The 22,698-nt window shown below is 45.4% G+C and overlaps 1 protein-coding gene across 2 annotated transcripts in view; it reads right to left on the reverse strand.

The window, feature by feature from the left end:
• Nucleotides 1-291: 291 nt before the first annotated feature.
• The window catches only part of GMEB2 (glucocorticoid modulatory element binding protein 2), a 43,127-nt gene continuing 20,720 nt past the window's right edge, over nucleotides 292-22,698 (reverse strand). Inside the window, exons 3-10 of one of the 2 annotated variants that reach the window (XM_032766298.2) lie at nucleotides 15,774-15,871; nucleotides 14,344-14,471; nucleotides 12,437-12,540; nucleotides 9,389-9,546; nucleotides 7,399-7,470; nucleotides 6,347-6,484; nucleotides 2,702-2,824; nucleotides 292-2,408 (exon numbers count right to left, since the gene is read on the reverse strand). In XM_032766298.2, coding sequence (XP_032622189.1) covers nucleotides 1,759-2,408; nucleotides 2,702-2,824; nucleotides 6,347-6,484; nucleotides 7,399-7,470; nucleotides 9,389-9,546; nucleotides 12,437-12,540; nucleotides 14,344-14,471; nucleotides 15,774-15,871 — 1,471 coding nt within the window. In that variant the 3' untranslated portion in view covers nucleotides 292-1,758. Of the gene's footprint in view, nucleotides 2,409-2,701; nucleotides 2,825-6,346; nucleotides 6,485-7,398; nucleotides 7,471-9,388; nucleotides 9,547-12,436; nucleotides 12,541-14,343; nucleotides 14,472-15,773; nucleotides 15,872-22,698 lie in introns of those variants that run through there. The other variant, XM_032766299.2, reaches the window with a different exon arrangement.

Here is a 22,698-nt window from a genome sequence, read left to right on the forward strand (position 1 = left end):
TTTCCTACCAAGCCCCAGTCTAGGTTTCCAATGACATTCCCTTCACTTTGCTAACAAACCAGTCTATGCTCATGTGAGGGAAAGCACCCTTGGCTTTCTCCTACCACCACAGCACTAGGGAAATAACTTCCTAAGGTATAACCTGAAACAGTGTATTGCCAAAATTTTGGAAGGATTGGCAGTATTTCTTTGCAGGTGTGTGTGGAGGGCATGAGAAGAGGAAGAGGATTCTGTTCATTCTTGGAGCCAGTTTTGTGCTTTAGCTGTAACAATCAGACACAGACAAGGAGATGCATTAAGCCAGCAGCACTCTTTCAAAAATATTTATTAGCTTATTAAAGTGACCTGTTGTTGCTGCTGCTGCTGCCGCCAGATGAAGTTGATAGAAAACCCACACTGCAGGAATCCAGCCCCTTCAACACTGTTTCTAGCTGAAATGTCACTTTCACACACACACAACTTTTACAAAAACAAGGACGGTAGGGAACCTCTCAGCGAGCTGAATAATCAAGAGTATTTCATATTTGAATATTGTATTTGCATATTCAAACCTTGCAGCCCACAAAATATCCTTTTGAACACACTGGGAGGGGACAAGAACACGCAGCCACACTAGATAAGGCTCATTGGCTAGATGCTTCTGATAAGAAGTTAGCAGAGACATGGAGATGATTAGATTCCACAATTAACACCTGCTAAGATGGAAGAAGTTCAGATGTCTCTCACTGCTATTATTTAATTGGTTTCTCTACATACTCAACAGTACAACTGTGCCCCTGGACATCATCTTCACAACCAGAAGGGCCACAAGAGTTTCCTTTTTTTTAAAAAACCCCAAAGAACAGATTTTTGAGAAAACAGAAGGAGACCCTGAATCCTCAGAAGATACAGATTTTCCACACCTGTCCCTGGATGGAACCAAAACCTTTAATAACTGTCCCCCCTCCCGCTCTCAATGGTCAGACCTGGGAGATCAGCTTGTTACTCACAATGAGGAGAGTGCACATTTGGTAATACTGAGACACTGCATTTAACTACCCAAACCCAACATAATGTGCAGAAACCAGCAACAAGGGTCACTTGGATCAGCCCTGTGACTGCCACACATCAGAGAACCTTCCCTGGTCCAAGGCTGCTTTACCTCAACTGTCATGCACATTTTTCATGCCCAGTTATGCACTCTGTACCGGCCCACCCACCAGCTTCCCAAACTGCCCTCTGCTGAGAAGGGGAAGCAACAGACTCCCTAGTATTGCTGGCCTACATGCAGTATTGAATCATGCCAGAACTCGGGAGTGCCCCTTGGCCACTTACCCCTTAGCTTCGGGTAAAATGCCTCATCATTTACTGTTTCCTTAACCTTTCGCTACTTTCTGCTCATTCCCTGTTCTCAGGCCCTGCCCACATCTGCTTCTCTTGACGCTCTGTTCCAGCTGAGATGTCTGGAGAGGATCCAGAGCTAGTGAACTAGACATGAAGATGACATGTGTTCCAGGAAAACATGAGAGGAAAGTTTTATATGTAAACTGGTTAACGGGTCAGTGCGATTCATTCCCCCTCCCCTCTTTTTTGGAGGTCTCTCTTTTTCCCTTTCTTTGGCTCAAACCTCATTATTATTCCTTTTAGCCAATCTACCTCGGAGTCTCAGTTCCCTGTGTCCTCTTTATACTGTTCCCTCTTCCCTCAGAGCAGGCAGAGAAAAGGCAGTTCAAGCCACAATATGTCAAAAACAAATGTCCCTCCAGGCAAGTCCCCTTTTCATTTCTGCTCTGGCTCTTCTGCCACTGTTGTCACCTCAATGGTGGTGGTGTGTTCGTCCGACGCCGGGACATCCTCAACGGCACTCGATGGCACCGTCACAATTGTGCTCCCGCTGGGAGCCATTTGTGTTACGTTCTGTATGGTGGTGCCTAGTCCTGGGAGAGTGAGCAGCTGAAAAGGACTCACCACTTTCACCACAGTGCTACCATCTTGTATGGCTGCCGTGCTGAGGACTGTCAGGTTGGAAGCGTCGGGATGGATCTCAACGGTGTTGGGGAAACTAGAGCCTGAGGAAGCCAGTACAGTATATCCTCCCAATAACGGAGAGGCTGGGGAGCTGGCTGAGGGAGCCTGAGATGTACTTTTCCCAAGGACTGAAGCTGGAAGGGCAGACACCACTTTGCTGAGAGGGAGGTTGGCAAGCTGAGAGATGGGCACTCCTGGGGCCAAGGCAATTTGTGCTGACTGGGTCAGGACTTGAGAGGTGATAGCAGCTGGCCCAGATGTGGCCCTGGTAAGTCTGGGGCGTTTTAAAGGTGCTGGGATGGAGACTGGAGTCAGAGTCATCAGCACGTTGTTGAGATGCTGCGATTTGTGCTTCAGCTCCTTTGCTCGCTTGCGGTGCTCGTCACATTGCTGCTCCAATGCTAAAAACAAGAGACCATCATGAATGTTAGTATGGGTACTGTCCAGCTTCACCTAGCATAAGCTTCCCAGTGGCCATCTTCAGTTGTTACTAGGCCGTTAACTAGGAAGTACCATAACCAAGGCAATGTAGCTAATTCTTTAGCATCGTTCCAAGCTAACCTGATCTAGCATGCATTGACTAAGCAAAATAAATAAATAAATAGATAAATAATAAATCTACTTTCCTACAAAGAAAAACTCCAAGATAGTATCAGCGATGCTAACAGAACACTGAAATTCCAGTTGGGCATACCTGCTAAATTTCGTGTGTATTGTTCTCTTGAGAGATCCATCTGGCACTTGTGGCTAGCTAGAACTTTCTTTACCAGGTCCAGCATGCCGAAATTCTGGACTATGTTGTTGAGTAAGACAGCATCTTAAAATAGAAAAATAAATACTGGTCGTTGAGGAAAGAATCATTCCCTACAGAAAGAATTTACCTTTTTTATCTGGTAAAACACAGATATGCCAAAGCAGCAGTTCTCAAACTGTGGGTCGGGACCCCAAAGTGGGTTGCAACCTAATTTTCATGGGGTCACCAAGGCTAACGTCAGACTTGCTGGGGCCTAGGGCCAGGGCCGAAGCCTGAGCCCAACCACCTGCTGGATGGCAGGGCTCAGGTTACAGGTCTCTGACCTAGGGCTGACACTCTTGGACTTTGGACCTCCCACCCAGGGCGGTGGGGCTCGAGCAGGCTCAGTTGTCAGTCCCCCTCCTGGAGTTGTGTAGTAATTTTTGTTATCAGAAGAGGGTTGTATTCCAATGATGTTTGAGAACCGCTGCACTAAACTGACATAGCCAAATCTGTTTTAGGATAATGCAAGAGGTCAGAGCTTAAGAATTCATTAGTATTTATCCGTAAAATACTGAGACAGGAAGGGTGGAGAGAAGCATCAAGGGGTGACTAAGAGACAGTAGTCCTTTCTTCCCAAACAGAGATTGATAAGAGAGTTCCTGGGATACACAGTTAGTTGCTATCTGGACAGAAGCACTGCTGACAGGCTGACCAAAGCGTGGTCAGAGGAGAGAATTGCTTTCACAGGATACAAGCTAGAAGTCTTTTTCTCCCCCCTTTACCAATGCTGAAAATGCCTTCTCTAGCTCAGTTTATGGGAAGCATAAATCTAGATGAGTTTAGCAAACAATTACTTTTATTTTCATTCTGTTTTCTCAGTGTTTGTATTAAACCTTGTGGTTAAGATGACTGTTGTCTGAATAATTTCACACAGATATCCCCAAAGAAAAGAAAATCCGATAATTGAAGGGCAAAGAGTTTCTCAAAGTGACACTGCCCCTCAGTCTCAGACATTCCAAAATATGAAGCAGTCATATTGAATTATTTTTTCTATATTCAGTGACGTGTGAGTGCGAAGGACAGTCAGTTTCCTTCAACCTCCGACTACATCACATGGTGTGTCACCCTCTTCTAACGATGCAGCGCAATGAACTGCAGAAACGGACTCAAATTAGCAGGGCACGTGGACAGATGGCAAAGCCAGTGGGAATCTGTTTGCCAACTGCTGGAAACAAATTTTTACCACAGACTGCATTGCAAATTCTAAGGAAACTATCCTGCACCACTGACGCACCGTCCATAGCGGCCAGTTATTTCCAAACCCTACCCTGCATGGGATGCCAGCAAAATGAGCATAATTAATTCTGCTATAGTTAAGACTAGCTTTTTTTTGAAGTTCAGCTCTAAGTGCTCGAAAATCTACATGGCTACTTGGATTGCCTTGAAATATAGTCTGCCTCATGGGGCACAGGGTTTTGTTAGTGATCCAAATTTGAGGTCATCTGACCAAGGAGGTTTCAAGATACGTCTCCGAAAACAAAAGTTGAGAGATTCTGGCAACTTTTTTTGGCTCACAAAGCTCAACAAGCGCTCAGATCATTGCATGAGGGTCCCCCAACAGAGTGCATGGCACCCACCAGCCCTTTGTGCGTAATCAAATTACATTGCCATTTCAAGAAGCTTTTGCTTCTCATCACAAGCCACATGTGCTTATTCTTGCTCCTAAGGTATTACACTGAGCATGTGCAGCGTGAGAGGCTAACTATCTGGAAAACTACTTCCAGGTCACAGGACCTGGGAGTTCTGAGAGAATGTAACCTGCACTGAATCTGATCTCCATCCCAGGCATTGTGAATTCAAATCCAACCCAAGGAAGAAATCTGAAGTGAAAAAAGCAGACATGTTGCCCAATCTGCCTCTGTCAAAGGGTTTTTTTTTTTATTTTGGGGGATGGTAATCTGAATATAGTAGAATATTCAGAAGGTACTGCAAATATTTTCCAAAAATAAAATAAAATATACATGTGAATGCACAGTGGGAAAGGAGGCTGATTAGGGGTGCAAGAGTGGGTGGGAACAGGAGAAGAGGGGTTTGGTGTGAAGCCAGAGATGGGATAAATGGGAATGGGTAGCAGGGGAGGGAAGAGTGATTGAGGGGCTTAGATAAGGGGTGAGAGGAGATATTGGGGAAGGGAGAAGGAACTGGGTTGGAGAATGTGAGGAGTAGCAGAGAAGATGAGGGTTAGCCCTCAGTTCTCCCATTCAGTATGTGTGCTGGGATCTGCGGGAGTCTTACACCTCTGCAGGGGTCTGAGCCCCTTTCCCTGCCCCTGTGTGTTCCGGGATCTAGGGGACCTTGCCTCTCTTGGGGACTCTGAGTGCCTCTCCATACCCCTCCATGTGAGCTGGGATCTGGGCTGGGAGGGACTGAAGGTAACCATGTAAACATCTGAAGTCCATAGGATGAATAGCTAAAATACATAACATGCCTGGGGAGGGAGCCCAGTTTGAAGGAGGGGCGAACTGGATGGACATGGGACATGGCTAGGGAAGCCTGGCTGAAGCAGGGTCCGAAATCTCAGCTGGAGGTGTGTAGTGGGAGTGGGTCCAGCTCAGTGTACAGCCAAGGTATATACAGCTCAGTGTATAACCAAGGGAGCACATGGCCCTCTAGTGAGTTGCTGCCCGTGATATGTGTACACAGCAGCACAATGCAGGAGATGGCAAGGAGCAGCTTCTTACATGTTAATGGCTTCTACATTGCCAACTAATGGCTTAATGGGATGGTGCACTAGAAGTGTTGGTGGGGAGGAGGGGACTATGTTTTGCAGGGAATGGTGAGGCAGGAGTTAGAGAAAGAGAGACATACCAGTCTTCTCTCACACACTTAAAAGTTATTGTAACCCCTACGCAACCGTAACTCTGTCCCCTCTGGAGCTAGCATAAGCCACCGGGCATTATCTGCGTGCACTCCAGCTGCAGTCACTGTGTCAGGTGTAGCTGTATTGAATAGTGGAGGAATAAGTTGGAGCAGCTTGGAAGAGCTGTGATTGTGATGTGAGGAGATCTGGGTCTGAGTTCCCCCATTCATATTATCAAGGGAAAGTAGTGCATGTGTCACTATCAGTGCAGAATCGTCTCGGGTGTCAGCAGCAAGGTGGGATCTGAGAGCAGTCTACGGATCTAATGATGGGAGAGGGGAAAACATAGGTTTAGGTGGCATACTGCATGCAGATGTTAAAGGTTGTAAAAGGGTCTGAAGTGGCTGTCAGATCTGACAAAATGTGGTACTCTGTAGGGAGAAGAGTCTCAGTATTTCAGCGCAGGTAGTGCTTGTCCACTACAGTAACAAGGCAGAGTGGGAGTGCGTTATGGGTGCTGTGGGGCAGTGCTCAAGGAGGGCAGAGTTACGGCTGTGTGGACCTTTACCTTAACTGTATTTCCTGATTTTCAGAAGACTGAGTTTTGTTGAACTCAACGTTCTGGGAGGGCATGAGCTATCATCTGGCAACCTTAACTGTGTTCACAAAGGTTTTTTGCCATTTAATAATAATAATCAAGACACAGAGATGTTGCTTATTAGCTCCTGCAATTAGGCACTTACCACTGAGCTGTAAGGGAGGATCCTGGACCCGCTGCTGTAAGCCCTTCATGGTCTCCACAAGCTCCTGGTGAAACTCTTCGATCACTTCTTCCAGCAGCCCTGCATCCTTCAGACCTCGCCAGAATGCAAACGTGTCATCTAGGGGAGCAGCAAGCACAAGAGAACCTCAGATTACCAGGAAAAGGCTGTGGGGGGGCTGAATGACTGATACATCACGATGCCTTATTGTGAGGTAAAAGGGATGTGCACATCCAGCAATCTCATCGAAAGGCAGGAGCTCACTCTAGACTTTGCTCTGGTGGGGTTTGAAGCAGGAGACATTCTATCTATAGGCAGGTGGGGATGGGGCAAAACCCCGTACGAACAGACATCCCAAGGCAATGGGGGAAAAGCCAAGTCAATTGCGTAGCTTTAAAGGAAGAACATACTTTCCCCTTAGAGTCCCCCCATTCCCCATATCACACAGGACTGATCCTGCCCAAAGGGCAGAGAAGCTGCAGAAGAACCACGTGAGTCACTTTGAACCCTGAGCCAGGAGGACTGAGGCAGAGCTCCTTCTAGGAGTCTCGCTCACTTCTCTTCCACAACCCAGCACAGGCAACTGGATGCTGCACCACAAATCCTTATCCCATTTGGGTGTCACATGTTATCCTCCATGATCCTTCTTAATTCTGCTGAATCAGGGCCCCATGGGAGAAATCTCAGAACTCACACCCAGATTCCTTTGAGGGCAGTGGCCAGAATTTGACCCATGCTTGGGTATTCTGACAGTTGGAAACAATTGCATGCCAAGACGACGTTGTGGCCACACTGCAAACACAAGGGACTTAGTCCTACACTACAATAATCTAAAGCTATGGCAAATAAATACCATGAAGACCAGGCAGCTGAGTTTGGGAACACCTACAGGCAGAAACACTTTTCCTACTCACCCTATCTTTTCTTTCTCCTTAACCTTCTCACCCTACTTCCCTTTCAACTGTAGGTAGCCCACATGGAGTATGACAGGAGATATTGACAGCATTGTGTCTTGTGGTTTTCCTGAACTGTACCTCCAATGCTAGTGGTCCAATCACTGGCTTCCTCACAAGTTTCTATGGTGATTGTAGCAGGAGATCCATTTACTGCAACCAAGATCGAAAAGGAAAAGAAAACACAAGTCATGGCTTGACAAGTCTTGCCATATAGCATCAGGTTGTCCCTGAATTATATACCCACTCACTATGTTACATACAAGAAAACAGGCAAGTCCATGCAGTATTCAATACTGTATGAACTTATCTCCTCCAGCTGAAAGACAGACAAACAGAGACTCTGAAGTGGGATTAAAAGTCACATGAGACCATTGTGTGAGCTTTGCTTACCTTTCCATACAGCCAGGCAATACCTGGGCACTATTTACACAACTCTTGCAAAATTCTCTTTGCCTTGGGGAGACTAATTTCTTAATAATAATAATAATAATAGAAAAATTAATGTAACCGAGGGCTGGGAAGTAGAATTTGTATCTGGTCTGGTAAGTGTTCAGGGCAATTACTTGGCTTGTTGCCAATCTACAGGACATGGAAGAGACACAAAATTTTTAAGAGACTGCCTCTGACCTGTGGTTTGACAGGCCTGAAGACTGAACTGACCTCATCATTCCTACAGATAATACACCCTGGGATACTGTTCTACCCTTGCTGCCTCCAGCATATATGACTGTGATCATACTCCCGCCCAGACACCCATGTGACCTCTGCTCTCCATAGCCCTTTCCAATCTCTATGGTACTGTTACTATGGAGATGAAGGAGTCACATGTTAGTTGCCAGGAGGATGTCAAGCTGCATGCTGGAGCTGTACAGCTCAAAATCTGGGCCAGAGATGCAGTGATCATTTGTAACACACTGTAGTTTTCAAATAATTCTCTCTCTGAGGAGTTTGTTCCTTCCACTCTGCAAATTTGGTTTTTCCCACTTGTGCCAAATACAGCCTGACACCAACAGTGTGGAACCGTCCTGGTTTGCATGTTAACATCTTGGATTATATTAGTAGGACTGCTCACCGCGACAAGGGTTAGAGCCATGCTGTGGGGTGGAACTACCATTGAAATAAACAACGGGTTACACACGTACAGCAACCATAAATACTAGCCCAAAGCATGGAATTCAATTGTTAAATGCTCTGGGCAGAGCCAGCACAAGAGTATAAAAACAATTTTTGCTTTTCTCCTGCAAAATCTATGGTTATCAGATTTTTTTTTCTTTTTCTTTTTGTAAATTCTCAGTGGCGAAAGGATTTGCAAATATAAGTATTTACAAATAGGAGCACATTTCCACAGCACATTCCCTGCTTAAGGCAAATCAAATTTAGAACTTAAACTCTAAAGCAATGTCCTTTTAAATTCATTATTGTAACCTATTTGTGTGAGATCTGATAGAAATTTGGAGCATTCTATGGCTGCATTTAATCTTTCATCAGACAAAAGCAATAAATAATTCAGAAACAGAACCTTAAATGAAAATATCTAAATTATTTAGAAGGAAGTCAGTCGCCATCTTTGAAAGAAAGTGCAATAAAAGGGGCCCCAAATCCAGCATGCTGTGACACAGAAATCATGCTCATCTCTCCAGCCTACTACCATGAACACTGAGGACAGCTAGCAGCTGATCAGATGCTGGCACTGAAGGATGACCACATCACAGGGGGACTACTGCATTCCTGCAGATTATCTGGAGGCCACTACTTTGGCTATGCAGCTCCTAGTAAGCCAGGATGCAGTATGGGTAACTCTTTAGAATGAATATCATTCTTACAGAGTACCCAAGTGATTTCCTTCCAGGCAGCTACTGCTCTGCCATGCAGCGTTACAATGGCTGCTTCTGCATGGTTCCAACATGGGAGACCCAGCAATAGGGGGAGGGGGAGAAGTGAAGAAGGAAAAAGGTAAGAAGAAAAAACATGATAAAAACAACATTAACTGCATTCATAAGGAAGCAGTAATAAAGCTTTGACTCTTAAGAGCCCCAGAAGCGAGGGCTGTGGAAAGCACTCAACATACCATCTGCAGAGGCAGGGGTGAGAGGAATATACTCTGTTGACGTCTGGCTGGTCAGAGACACTCTGGCTCCGGTCAGGTCAATTTTAGTGCTTCGGCAGGTGTTTGAACAGACCTTAGTATGTTGGTAGAAATCCAGCTCTCCAGAGTCCATGATCTTCCTGCAGCACAAGGAATGAGCATGAGCACACACTTGTACCAGTATGTCACAGACACAGTGAGACAGATCACTGAAAAACAGCTCCCCTTCTCAAGTTTTTAACTGCATTTCAAACACGTGAACCTCTCAAAACCCTGCACGAATTAACTCTGCACTTCAGCTTCTGCCCTTCTTTTCTCTTAAATTTAAGACGATTCCAATTGGCCTGGTGGAGAGGAAGCAGGACATGAGAATGCCCTGCAGGATAATCATCTGCTGAAGTGCCCTCAGGACTCCTGCTCAAGGGGCCAATAAAGATCAGAGGGACTGGCAGAGGTAATGGGCCAAGAGGTGCTTCTCTTTTCTCCCTATTATACAATTCTGTTGGGAACATTAACCAAATTAGTGGCTCATAAATGACAGTGTCAGTGGGAAAGTCCACTTGTTGACAGGAAGAGAGGGAAAAAATTGTTTACCAACAAGACAAGCATTTAATCCCCTTCTATACAGCCTTTACATGTGAGTTTAACAACTATACCACTCACTAGAGTTGAACAGCATGCTAATACATTGTGAATAGGGCAAAACAGAGTCAGCATATTCACATTTACAGATACATGCCAGCGCTTTGAATACAGGAAGCATGGTGGGTAATGTCTCTGAGTCGATAAGCAGGAGGTGAGAAGCGCTGATGGAGAAGTTAGTCTGAGATTTATTGGGAATCAGGTTCAAGCACACAGAGTTCTCTGCCTGCTGGCTGAATGCCCCGCAGAGGGGTCAGTTAGATGACAATATGCTCAGCTGAGGAAGGGAGAGAAAGTGGAAACTGAGCCACAATGGGCTTCTTTTGACAAACTCCAGGCTTAGTTATCAAACAGGAAGAGGGGCGGGAGAAGAACAAAGGAAGATCTTAATCTGGTCCTATTGGACATCTAATGCCAACACATCCTCCCATCATCACAGAACCTCTATAAAGTATGGCACAAGGACCGCCTCAAATTAACAGTGAAATAGCAGAAACTGCATTTCCCCTTCATCACCCATTCATCTACCCCATGTCCTGGAGACTCTCCCTCAGTGTAAAGAAGGGCTGGAAGTAGCTCCTTTTGGAATCTAAAAAGATCTCTCAACAGGACATTGCCAGAGTGGCACAGATGGTGTCTCACCCCCAGGTACTTCTAATACTCTGAGCCTCTGCTGGCTGGAGACAACATCTTGAATTGCTGGGCTCTGTTTGCCACTAGGATACTGGGCTGGCCCTCACATATCCTTTGTAAACAGGTTTTGTTCCTCAGAAGACAAGCCTTACCAAAACACTGATGTATTGGGTTACAGTGAGTAAAAGCTGATTAGCAAAAACACGAGAGCAGTTTGTGTTATTGCAGGAGCTCAGTGGGTGAGGCAGCCTTGCTATGAATGGAGCGTGGAGCCATTGACAGTTCCGGGGTAGGGGATGAGTTCTTTTTGTTTCTGACTATGGATGAAGAAACAAGTGGATTTGGTCAGACAGAAGTATCAAGCTGGTGCTCTAGGAGACCATAACGAAACGAATTTCTGTAGTCAAGGCCAGACAAGAGGAAGGCACAAATAAGCATTTTGGCAAAAAAAGTGGTTTAACACAGTCATAACATAACAGTATGGATAGATTAATCTCATGCAGCAGGAAGTGCAGATTCAGTAGGTGGCATTCTTCTCTCAACCAGTAATGAACCAATGCTCTGGAATGGTGTTCAGGAGTGCTCCACTGCACAAGTCCTGTCTTTTAGAAGAGATGTAAGCAGCACAGTCTGACAACTTGTGGCCATTAAAGATCTCATGACACTATTTGTAAGAGGAGATGGGGTTTTAAGAATCACAGACTTAAAGATCAGAAGGGACCATTATGATCATCTAGTCTGACCTCCTGCACAATGCAGGCCACAGAATCTCACCCACCCACTCCTGTATCAAACCTCTGACTGAGCCATTGAAGTCCTCAAATCATGGTTTAAAGACTTCAAGGTGCAGTGAACCTTCAGCAAGTGACCCGTGCCCCACGCTGCAGAGGAAGGCGAAAACCCCCCAGGGCTTCTGCCAATCTGCCCTGGAGGAAAATTCCTTCCAGACCCCAAATATGGCAATCAACTAAACCCTGAGCATGTGGCAAACTCACAGCCAAGAAGAATTATCTTTAGTAACGCAGATCCTACCCATCTAACATTCCATCACAAGCCATGGGCATATTTACTCCTGTAGTCAAAGACGAAATTATTGCCAAATTTAGGTTATCAATCATCCCATTCCACCTCCATAACTTATCGCTTAGGTCTTGAAGCCAGATTATGTCTTTTTGCCCCCACTACTCCCCTTGGAAGGCTGTTCCAGAACTTCACTCCTCTAACGGTTAGAAAACTTTGTCTAATTTCAAGTCTAAACTTCCTGATAGCCAGTTTATATTCATTTGTTCTTGTGTCCACATTGGTATTGAGATGAAGATAAGGAATACAACAGATAAGGAAATTAACAATTGTCTTTCCAAATTTCCTCCGCATTTTCAACTGGATAGCGTATTCTCTTTACTTCCTGTTCTAAAACTGTTGAGCGCTATTGCTGTGTGGCTGTTACACTACTGCCATGTACCACCTAGAGGCAGCTGCATATCACATTGTTGCCCTGGGACTATGACAGGTAGTGACAGTCCCTCATTTCTTAACCACCTCTGCCTACCTGCAACAAGGAAAACACTTACATAAAACTGATCGTTGGATGGACAGACAGTTATTGGGACACATTTTCAGTGTATTCAGTGGCACACATATCCACTCAGTCGCTTAACAGCTGTATCAGAGCGTACGGAACATCCTCCTGGATTCTCGCAGAAAGAAGAAACCATGGCCATCCAGGCACACATACAAGCAAGCAAAAAGACTAACCTGAGCATGATCCCATTCATCCGGATTGCTCGCTTCCAGTCCTTCAGGGTTGACTTGCCAGCCAAGTGGACAAACTCTTTGGGACTAATTAGGTGATCATCATACTGCAAAGGGGAGAAATGCAACATGGTGTGAGGCAGCAGGAAAAATGTGGACTCGTTCCACATGAGAGGACAGGCATATGTTATATCAGGGTGCATAAACTGTATTTAGCACTGTGCCCAGTGACAGAGCAGAATGACCCTGATGGCCAAGTTTTAATATTATTGTTAAAACCAAAGCTGGGCTCAAACCAAAACTCCTGATCTGAACAACCCCAAAGTTTGATAGGAGTCTCTGGGCTAGGCCTATCTCTAGTGAAAATCACCCACCAGGAAATTGTGATTACACTGAAATATATCCTAACAGGAGCCAAGAGTCTGAACTTTGGCAGAAATTGGTTTCAAATTCTTCTCCTAGCCCTGTACATACCACAAAGCATCAGACAGGAAGGCCATACAAGATCCATCCTAATGTGGTTTATGCAAAATATAATTTGCATTATAGTGTGCTGCTCCATACCATGTGCAACTAACACACTATTTTATGTAGCTCTCATCTGCTCCCACTAATTATCAAGCAAACTAGTGACAAACAACAGACTGCTCCCACCCACCATTAGCATCCAGTCTTCCTAACAGCATGTTGCCCAATGGTCAACCCCACAAAGCACCTCAACAATGACTTGACTAGAAGAGATGCTAAGACTCAGGCTCTTTGGCTGCTCAATCTTTGGCCTCTGCAGAGTTAGTCAACAAGCACAATTAGTGCCAGTGACAGCAGTCGCTTTTATGATGGGGACATCTGTTCCACTGGGAACCAGATTGAGACAACCAGCACATTTCATATTGAATAGTCATGTGACATCTTTCCCTCATTACTGACCAGGTAGATTTGAATTGGTGACCTAGGTCCCCTTTTGAGCTGGACAGTCCTCCTTTAATAAAACTTCTATGGGGAATTCCAGCAGGGATTTACCACCTCCAAGGCTCTTTTCATTCCCTCCTATGTTAAAAGTAAATCTAGCATTTCCAACTGCTGCATGACATGAACCATTTATCTGCAACAGGAACCAGAGTGAAGTGCAAAGAGGAAGCTGATCTCCGGTGGTAGCAGGCACAACTGATCTGCTCCAGTCTCTACTGTTTGCTTTGGAGAGAGACAGACACATGGAAAGATCCATCTCTCCAAGAGGTGGGGGAGTAGGCCATCTTGTCAAAAACTCTCTGGCAGCACAGCCTGAAAGCAGACAATTCTTAAGGGACAGATTATTGTTTACCATTGATGCCTTACTGTGTTATCATGAAACATATGTTCTGGGAATGAAAAGTGCCCCCCCAGCTCCTCCACTCAGAATTTTTTTCACCCCCAACCATCTGGGGTGGAAAGAGTGGAAATAGGTCAATACCATCTTTACCAAGATTTGCATCACCATATTAATTTCTCTTAAACTGAATTGATAAAGGGAATGTCTAGGTTTTAGAAAACTGCACAAAGGGAGAGCCAGATTGAAGTTGAAGCTCTAGCCAGAGCTGCTCAGTTTTCCTATGAAGCACAAAGCCACAATAACAGACTGTGTGAAGACAATGGTACTTGAAATATTTTCCTCTCCTTTCCCCTTTAAAGCAGGATCTCAACTTAGTTATAATAGAGCCCTGCTTCCTGACACACTCAAAACCACATATGGATGGAGTTTAGCAAACAGGTAGAGTGATCTACCATAGCAATAGCACTGGAATGCTAGATTTCATTAGCATCTGTGGTCCTTATTCTCCTTTCTGGGCCAGGAAGGTAACCTAAGAGCACACCTCTTATCTCTATACATGCGGTCCTTCCTTAAGGACGTTCAAAGAACTCTGTACCCTCACCTGGACACATTTCACATTAATGCCTGGGCACACGAACTTCCTCCATATCAGGTTGGCTTTACTATCTCCACAGGTGATGGGATAAACAATTTCAGCCTCCAAGCTGTCCTCCTCTTCAGCCATCTTCACTTCTCACAGGGAATGAGAGGCAGGGATCAGGGCAGGTCAAAAGGAAAATGAGTTACAACTATTGATTACCGTCAAGCGTTAAAGACATTTTGGGACAGAGTTTTAAAGCTTGGGAGCAAAAAGAGAAGGCAGTCAGGAAAATCAGGCTCTTCAGACAATTTTTTAGCCAGCCTTCAATACCAAGCAGCCAGATGACCACAGGCAAAATGAACACATGCCTATTTTTGGTGGTCCACAAAAGTCAATATGAAAGTTCAGTGGCTGTGACTGAACATTTGACCCTTTATGTGAATGCAGAAACCTTTGAGACAGAAGATATTGTCACACACATTATTATGGTGCAGCTGTCTATTTTCAAGGTGGTGGGTCTTCCACTGTTCCCAAAGGAGGGCTTATGAGCAGGTAATCATGTCTTTTGCAAACCCACTTCAACTCAGTTGGTGAATATCTCCTAACTGCCTACACTGGAGTGAAGCCACTGAAGTGAGAGCCACAGGAACATTCCAAGATACAAAAGCATCACCGTCCAAGCCCAAGCATCAATACTTTATTACAGGGATCTGAGAGCTTTGGGGAGTCACCATTTTTATTACTAGAGTAAATTCATTAAACTTAATACAAATAATGAAGAGGCCAGCAAATCCAAAGGAGACTTTCCAAACTAAATTGGTTTATGCCACTTCAGCCCAATTGGCAGAGACATTCTTACAGTTTTTGAGTCATAAATTCATCTTCTGCTTGCTTCTGAAACCTGTAATGCTCTTGTAAACAGACAATTTGATGATCCCATGGCTGAACTATGGGCAAAACATATAGGTAGCAGATTTAATGGGGAATAAATTCAAGCAATCCCACTCTTAGCCAGGAGAGGGCAGCACTGTGATATAAAACCTTTTCTGCCCAAAGCACCAGAGTCCCGTGGCACCTTATAGAGACTAACAAATGTATTGGAACATGAGCTTTTGTCCCACTTCATCAGAGGCATATCTGCCCACGCTCCCTTTTGAGCCTTCTCACCTTCCTTTTTGTCACATGCACTTAAGAGGCAGGATTATGGCTCTACTGTTCTGTTTCCTTGAGCAAATAACAGCTACAGTGATGCCTGCAGGAAAAGTGTGAAACCATGATCTGATCCTGAAGGTGTCAGTCTGCCTGCCTCTCACTGGCAGTGTGGTGTGCTCCCAGGCAGCGGAGCTAGGCAGACCTGCAGCACCCAAACTCTCAAGCAGCAGGACTGCTGATGCTGCAAACCTGCCATGAGGAAGGTTGCGGTAAAGGCCAAGGCAGTACACTGAACCTACCTAAGACAGCTTCTTTCAGATGTGTGGAAGCTGTGAAGGCAGCAGCAGCTGCAGCAGCTGCATTTTCTGTCTCCAGGGTGTCTTCATTTAGGTCGCCACTGGTAAAAGAATTGGAGATGAAAAATTAAGGATTTAGATGAATCATTTTTATTTCTGATCTCTGGAGCGAGCACTGTTTCAAAGGTCATTTGTAATACACTTTGGTGTGAGCCAAAAGATGTCCCCATAATCCCTAGAAATGCAGATCTCTTTCCTTAAGAAAGTATCCATTGGCAAAAAGTAAGTTATCTTTTCCTCACTTAATTAAAAAATTGCAGCCTGATGTTGCCAACTCCAGCCCAGTACAACAACGCTTGTGTGATCCCTGTGCTGCAATTTCCTGATGCGCTCATAGGAAGCTAGCTATTTCCCTCCGCCAGCACAATGGAAATCAAAAGCAGACTGTTGCCAGTCACTGGCAGCCTCTTTTAAAAAGATTCCCAAAGGAAGCAAGTGGGCAACAATCCTCAGCTGGCTAGAGGATGGACTAGATGATCTAATAGGTCTTATTTTCCATCTCTAACTTCTATGGTTCTATGCTTCTTAGGAATAGGACCCGAGAGGGCTGGAAGAATAGTAGAGTATTTCATTAAAGCTTTTTTTCCCCAATATGGGTTAGGCAAAACAAGGAGGAAAGATTAACAGACTATGCCTGGAAGCAGGATTATATTACCTTTGTTTCTGAACTTGAGGGAATCTTGTTGATGTTGGAAAAGTGTAGCAGCAGCATGATGTGGCATGTCAAAAGGATTCAGTGTGATCAGCACCTAGAGTAGCTGCTCATTCTGAATTGATGGATAGACATTTGGCATGTCATTATACCCCAATGAACTTGCCCAGTGTTAAAATGACCAGTTCATATTGAATGGGAAAAGAAGAAGGGGCAAAACAAACATATAGAGGCCCCCTCTACACAGGACTTTTAACCACGATATGGAAAACTGTGCTTAAGCATGTTTTAAACTTAGTTGTCTGAGTTATAACTAGTTCTGCCAGCTGATGAATGAGAGCAAATTATGTCTAATTATTATGTCTAATGTGTTTTATCCCAGGGGGGGACCGAGGCTAGGACTCTAACCCTGGATTGAATGCAGTTTGATTCTGTCCATGTTGACAGATGAAAGGGCTTGAATTCATACACCCAGTGAGCATAGGGGTCCCAAACCATGAATTTCTGCAAAATTTGTTTTAAATTAAGCTTCTAGACTTTATGGTTTCAGGGATAATTCTGCAAATGTGAACCAAATGCAAACCAAGGCAGTGCTGCTTCCTGAGTCTGGACCCAGACAGCTCCAGTGCCTCTGCTGCTGCGCAGTAACTTTGACAAACTTCAGAGAGAAATAAATAAAACTCTGGCCAGTTTCACTACATGTTTTCAGAAACAAGCTGTGCAACTGTCAAGGGCCATGTCAGTGTCACACTGCTGCTGCTGGGGAATGGTTTATGCAGCAGCAGAGACAGGAACTATACTTACTCACAGGGTAGGAGGATCCAGGAAACGGAGATCTGAGGAAGGAGTAGTGAAACCTGCCCTGCTTGCAACAACCAAAAGGCTCTGGAGGAGCAAAAAAGAATCTCTTCTCTGATCCAGCTGTAAGAGGGAGGCATATCTTTCATTTTATCTACTAACTAGAGGCTGATACATGAGATGGCACCTCCAAGCAGGAACTGGGGTCAGCACCCTAGTAGAAATCCCACCCAGCCGCTGGAGGAGGAGGCAGGAGATGCTGGGCTTCTAACTGAAGTATTCCACCTGGATCTCACAAGTGGGGCCACCCCTCCTCTTGCCATGTCCTGGCACACAAATGAGTTACACCATGGTCGGCTTGATTGTTAAACATGGTGAAGACAGGACTGGAAGGAGAATGAAGTGTGTGTGCATGCATGCTGGAAAGGGAATACTCATACGTTCCGCTTTAAGCAAAAAAGGGCTAAAACAAACCTTACAGTTATGGTTTCAGAACACAGTATGCACATGCGCAGTGTGCAGAAGTTATCTTACAATACACATTGGTATTTGGGGACAAATCTAAAGACCTACAGAGTAGCTCATGTCATTGCTGTCCCTCCCTACTCCTCCCAGTCACTTAGAGCAGAAATCAAAGCAGGAGCTGCTAACCTCAGCTCCCTCCGTGTCTCGAATACCTGCACTTGCTGTGATGATGGAAGTCAGAGCCCCTTCTAGGTTTTAGTTGGCTCATGCATCACTGGAGAATTGTAGAGACATGTTCAATTCTCTCTGCTGGATACTTAGGCCTTGTCTAACTATGGAGTTTTGTTGACAAAAAGTAGCTTTGTTTGACAAACCAGTGAATATGTACACAATGCGATGTGACTTTTGTTGGCAAAAATGCTGTTTCATCAGCAAAATAAAACCGCCCAGATGAGAGATATAAGGCTTTCTGTGCAAAATTTTGGTCGATAAAGTCCCACAATGCCCAATTGGACCGCTCTGGTCACCAGTTTGAATTCCACTGCCTTGCAGCCAGGTAAACAACCTTGTGCCTCTCCCCCTTAGAGGCCCTGGGAATTATTGAAATTCCATTTCCTGTTGGCTCGCCATGGAGAGGTCTCATCGTATCGTCCCAGGTGACCAGGGTGGGTTATCGCAGCAAATGCTCTCCCACTTGGACCACTGCAGAGCTGCTGGATCTGATCGGTATATGGTGAGAGGAGGCTGGGCAGTCCCAGCTGAGCTTGAGACGTACAAATTTTGATACTTACAGGTAGATCTATCAAGGCTTGTGCTAAAAGAGCTACAATCGACACACTGCAGTGCAAAGTGAAGATAAAGGAGCTGAGGCAGGCGTACCATAAGGCAAGGGAGGCAAATCATTGCTTTGGTGCTGCACCTAAGACCTGCCCGTTCTATAAGGAGCTGGATGCTATCCTCAGTGGTGACCCCACCTCCACCACCAAGAGCCCTATGGATACTTTGGAGGAAATGGAGGCAGCGGAAAGAGAACCTAACCCAGAGGATGAAGTCATTATGAAGAGGTGGAGTTAGATGATGATGTGGGGCTCCTGGTGGGGTAGGCAGCCAGGAACTGATCAGCACTCCGGAGTTGTCTAGCCAGTCTCAGCAGTTGCTCTCTGGTGAGCAAGAAGCAGGAGAGGAGACGCCTGGTAAGTGGCTGTGGTTTGTGTCGTGCGGAGATAGGTTCAGGGCATAGAAATGTGGGAGGCTGGCTGTGTTTCTGTGTGCTGGACGTTTCCCCATGCAGCTAATCATTACGGTGGAACGGGGAGTTGATTCACACTGAGATCTCACAGGAATCCCCCAGAGAGACCTCTTGGAAAGGTTCCTGGAAGTACTCGGCAATCCTCCGCCAAAAATTCCTTGGCAGAGCAGCTTTGTTCCTTCCCCTCATTGTAGGAAACTTTCCCGTGCCATTTGACAATCACTTATTGAGACCAAAGTGGCATACAGGCAAGCAGCATATGGACCAGGGTGGAAGCCACAAGCATGTAGTAGATGTATCCTTGCTTCCCTGCTTACCCTCAGCAGTGACATATCTGCTACAATGACCCGCACCTGTGGAAAAGTGTGGGAGAATTTTAGAATTTTTTTCTTGTTGGCTGCCCTGGAACCCTTGCGGAGCACTCTTTTCCTCATGTAGAGCGCTCCCCCCCAGCCAACAGTTACCGTGCTTTGGGTATTTGCCAAGATATGTGCTTGCCAAGGGTCAGTGAGAAAGTGATTGTAATATTACCAGAGGTGTATTTTACTGAAATGTGTCAATGCTGTGCATGAACTTAATCATGCTTCTGTGCATTGTTCCTTGTGCTTTGGCAGATGTGGCCTTCAGGAACACCCCACATATACCGGCCGAGCATCTCCGCCAGATAAGAAAGCGCCCAAGATGAAGCAAAGACGACATGTTCCAGGAGGTACTGCACTTCTCCAATGCAGAGAAAAGGGAATGCAAGGAGTGGAGGGAAGTGGAAAGGGAGGACAGAAAACAAAATCAGGAGTTTGTAAAGGACGCTACTGAGCGGATGATTAAATACATGGAAGAGCAAACACAGATGCTGAAGTCCTTAATAATCCTGCATACTGAACAGATACATGCCCACCCTCCCCTGCAGCACATTAAGAACTCTTTCACATGTCCCCTCTCCCCCCAAACTCTGCCCACACCGTCCTTTCTGGGAGTTCTTGGTTTCCCCTTCACTCCACCCCCTCGGACAACTTTCAAAATGACAGCTGGACATACACACAGCTTTGAAAGTCTTCCCTTCCCTGGTACGTCCTTTCCCACCGAGAGAGAGAGAGAGAGTGAGTGTCTGTGCGTGTGGCTTCCTGTTTAATAAAAGCAAAGTTTTTCAACAGTAACTCATCTTTATTTGTTTCCTATGAATTGAAATAGCAGGCACTACCAATAGATACACAGGCAGTGTAATCATTTGCTTACTGGAACGTAAGGCCCCAGATGTCACCATTGCTTCTTAGGAAAACCTATATGTCCTGTAACATTGCAGCACCAATCACAGAGTTATACATTACTGGTTCTCATTTTGAAAGTGTTACCTCAAAGCCTTCCTGATTCGAACTGCCCCCCTCTAGGTCCCTCTGATAGCCCTGGTATCCGGTGCTCAAAATCAACAGCCAAGCGGTCTGCCTCCACACTCCACCCCGAGCAAACCTCTCACCCTTAGCTTCACAAAGATTATGCAACATATAACAAGTGGCTATGACCATGGGAATATTATCCTTATTGAGGTTCAACCTGCCAAAAAGGCATTGCCAGTGCGCCTTTAATTTGCCAAAGGCACATTCCACTGTCATCTGGCACCTACTCAGGATGTTGTTGAGCTGCTCTTTGCTGCCATCCAGATTTCCCTGTGTAAGGTTTCATGAGCCATGGCTGTAAGGGGTAGGCTGGGTCACTATGGGCATTTCAACATCCCCAACTGTAATCTTCTGGTCTGTAAAGAAAGTCCCCGCTTGTAGCTTTCAGGAACACCAGTCTGTATAGAAGATGTGTGCATCATGCATCTTTCCGGACCACCCTGCGTTGATGTCAGTGAAACGCCCACGGTGATCCACAAGAGCCTGCAACACCATGGAGAAATACCCCTTCCTATTGATGTACTCCATCGCAAAGTGGTCTGTTGTCAAAACTGGAATATGCGTGCCATCTACTGCCCCTCCAGTTAGGGAAACCCATTTCCGCAAGGCCATCCACTATTTCACGCACATTTCATGGTCCTTTGTAGCAGGATGCGATTAATTGCCTTGCACACTTGCATTAATGCAGCCCCAATGGTCGACTTCCCGACTCCAAATTGATTCATGATCGACCAGTAGCAGTCTGGAGTCGCCAGTTTCATGCCCTTCTCTACCGATTGGGCAGGTCTCAACCTGGTGTCCTTGAACCATAGTGCTGGGGCAAGCTCCGCACATAGTTCAAGGAAGCTGGCTTTCAGTATTCGAAAGTTCTGTAGCCACTGCTTGTGATCCCAGACGTGCATGACGATACGATCCCACCATTCAGTGCTTGTTTCCCAAGCCCAAAATATGATGGTCCACACTCTGCAGCTGTTCTGTGAAAGCCAAAAGCAACCTAAACTTGCTGTGTAACATGGATAGGAGCATGTCAGGCAACTGGGAGTCTTCTTCAGTTAAGAACTTTGTGGTTAACTGCACTGCCATCGCAATGTCCTCATGATAGTTATCAGAGCATAGGAGAGCAGTGCAGCACACATGCCTTCTCACAAAGATGCCGGGGTGCACAGCAAACCAGGGCTGTTGAAAAATGCCGCAAAAGAAAGCCGGAAGCCTATGGAATGCTGAGACAGAAAGCAATGAATCATGGGACATTGAGCCAGGTCCCAAGATGCACTGCGATCCGCTCTGCCTTCCCACAACACCTAGCAGCAGCAGGTGTTGAGCTGGACTGTGGGATAGGTACCCAAAATGCATAGCTCATAGTGTCGATGATAGTGCCCCAACTGTGAATGCGCTCTGCCGACAAAGGGAGCAAGTGTGAACACGACATACAGATTTTTATTACAGTGATTTTTGAGTGTCGATATCACTTTTGTTGACAAAATTCTGTAGTGTAGACCAGGCCTAACTTCTCCTTTGTTTCTTTTTTGCAGCTGAAAATGTTTTACTAAAGATCTGTGAACAAACTAACCAACCCATGAATACAGATGTACATTTTATAGCATCTCTGTGTACCCCAAAGCTCAGGCTTCCTGGCCTCCTGCACAGTACGTACATCTAGTATAAGCCACTGCAGCCATAGGCAGACAGCTAATTAAGGACACTATATCAAAGTGTTCCTCTACTTCCTGTCTTGTACTAGTGCTTGCTAATGGAAGGAGAGACACAACTGGCTCTGCATGGCTTTCCGATCCTCCCAGTTAGTTCCTAGCTTGCATCAGCTTAATCTGCAGAGTACATGCAAAACAGACTATTTAAAGAGAAGAAAATTTAAAAATATACACAAATGTGAAATATATTCAAGGCTACTTTAGACTGTAAATATTTGTTCTTTATACTCAGGGGATGTCATTGCAATCTGAGGGTACGTCTACACTACGGGATTATTCCGATTTTACATAAACCAGTTTTATAAAACAGATTGTATAAAGTCAAGTGCACGCAGCCACACTAAGCACATTAATTCGGTGGTGTGCATCCATGGTCAGAGGCTAGCATCGATTTCCGGAGTGTTGCACTGTGGGTAGCTATCCCATAGTTCCCGTAGTCTCCCCTGCCCCTTAGAATTCTGGGTTGAGAGCCCAGTGGCTGATGGGGCAAAAATCATTGTCGTGGGTGGTTCTGCGTAAATGTCCAGAGCGGATCACAGTAGAGCACTGTGGGACTATCGGTACCCAGATAGGTGGGTCTCAACTTATCCTCTGCTTGTTTGTC

This window comes from Chelonoidis abingdonii, chromosome 14 (assembly GCF_003597395.2).
Source record: "Chelonoidis abingdonii isolate Lonesome George chromosome 14, CheloAbing_2.0, whole genome shotgun sequence".
Classification (NCBI taxonomy): domain Eukaryota; kingdom Metazoa; phylum Chordata; order Testudines; family Testudinidae; genus Chelonoidis; species Chelonoidis abingdonii.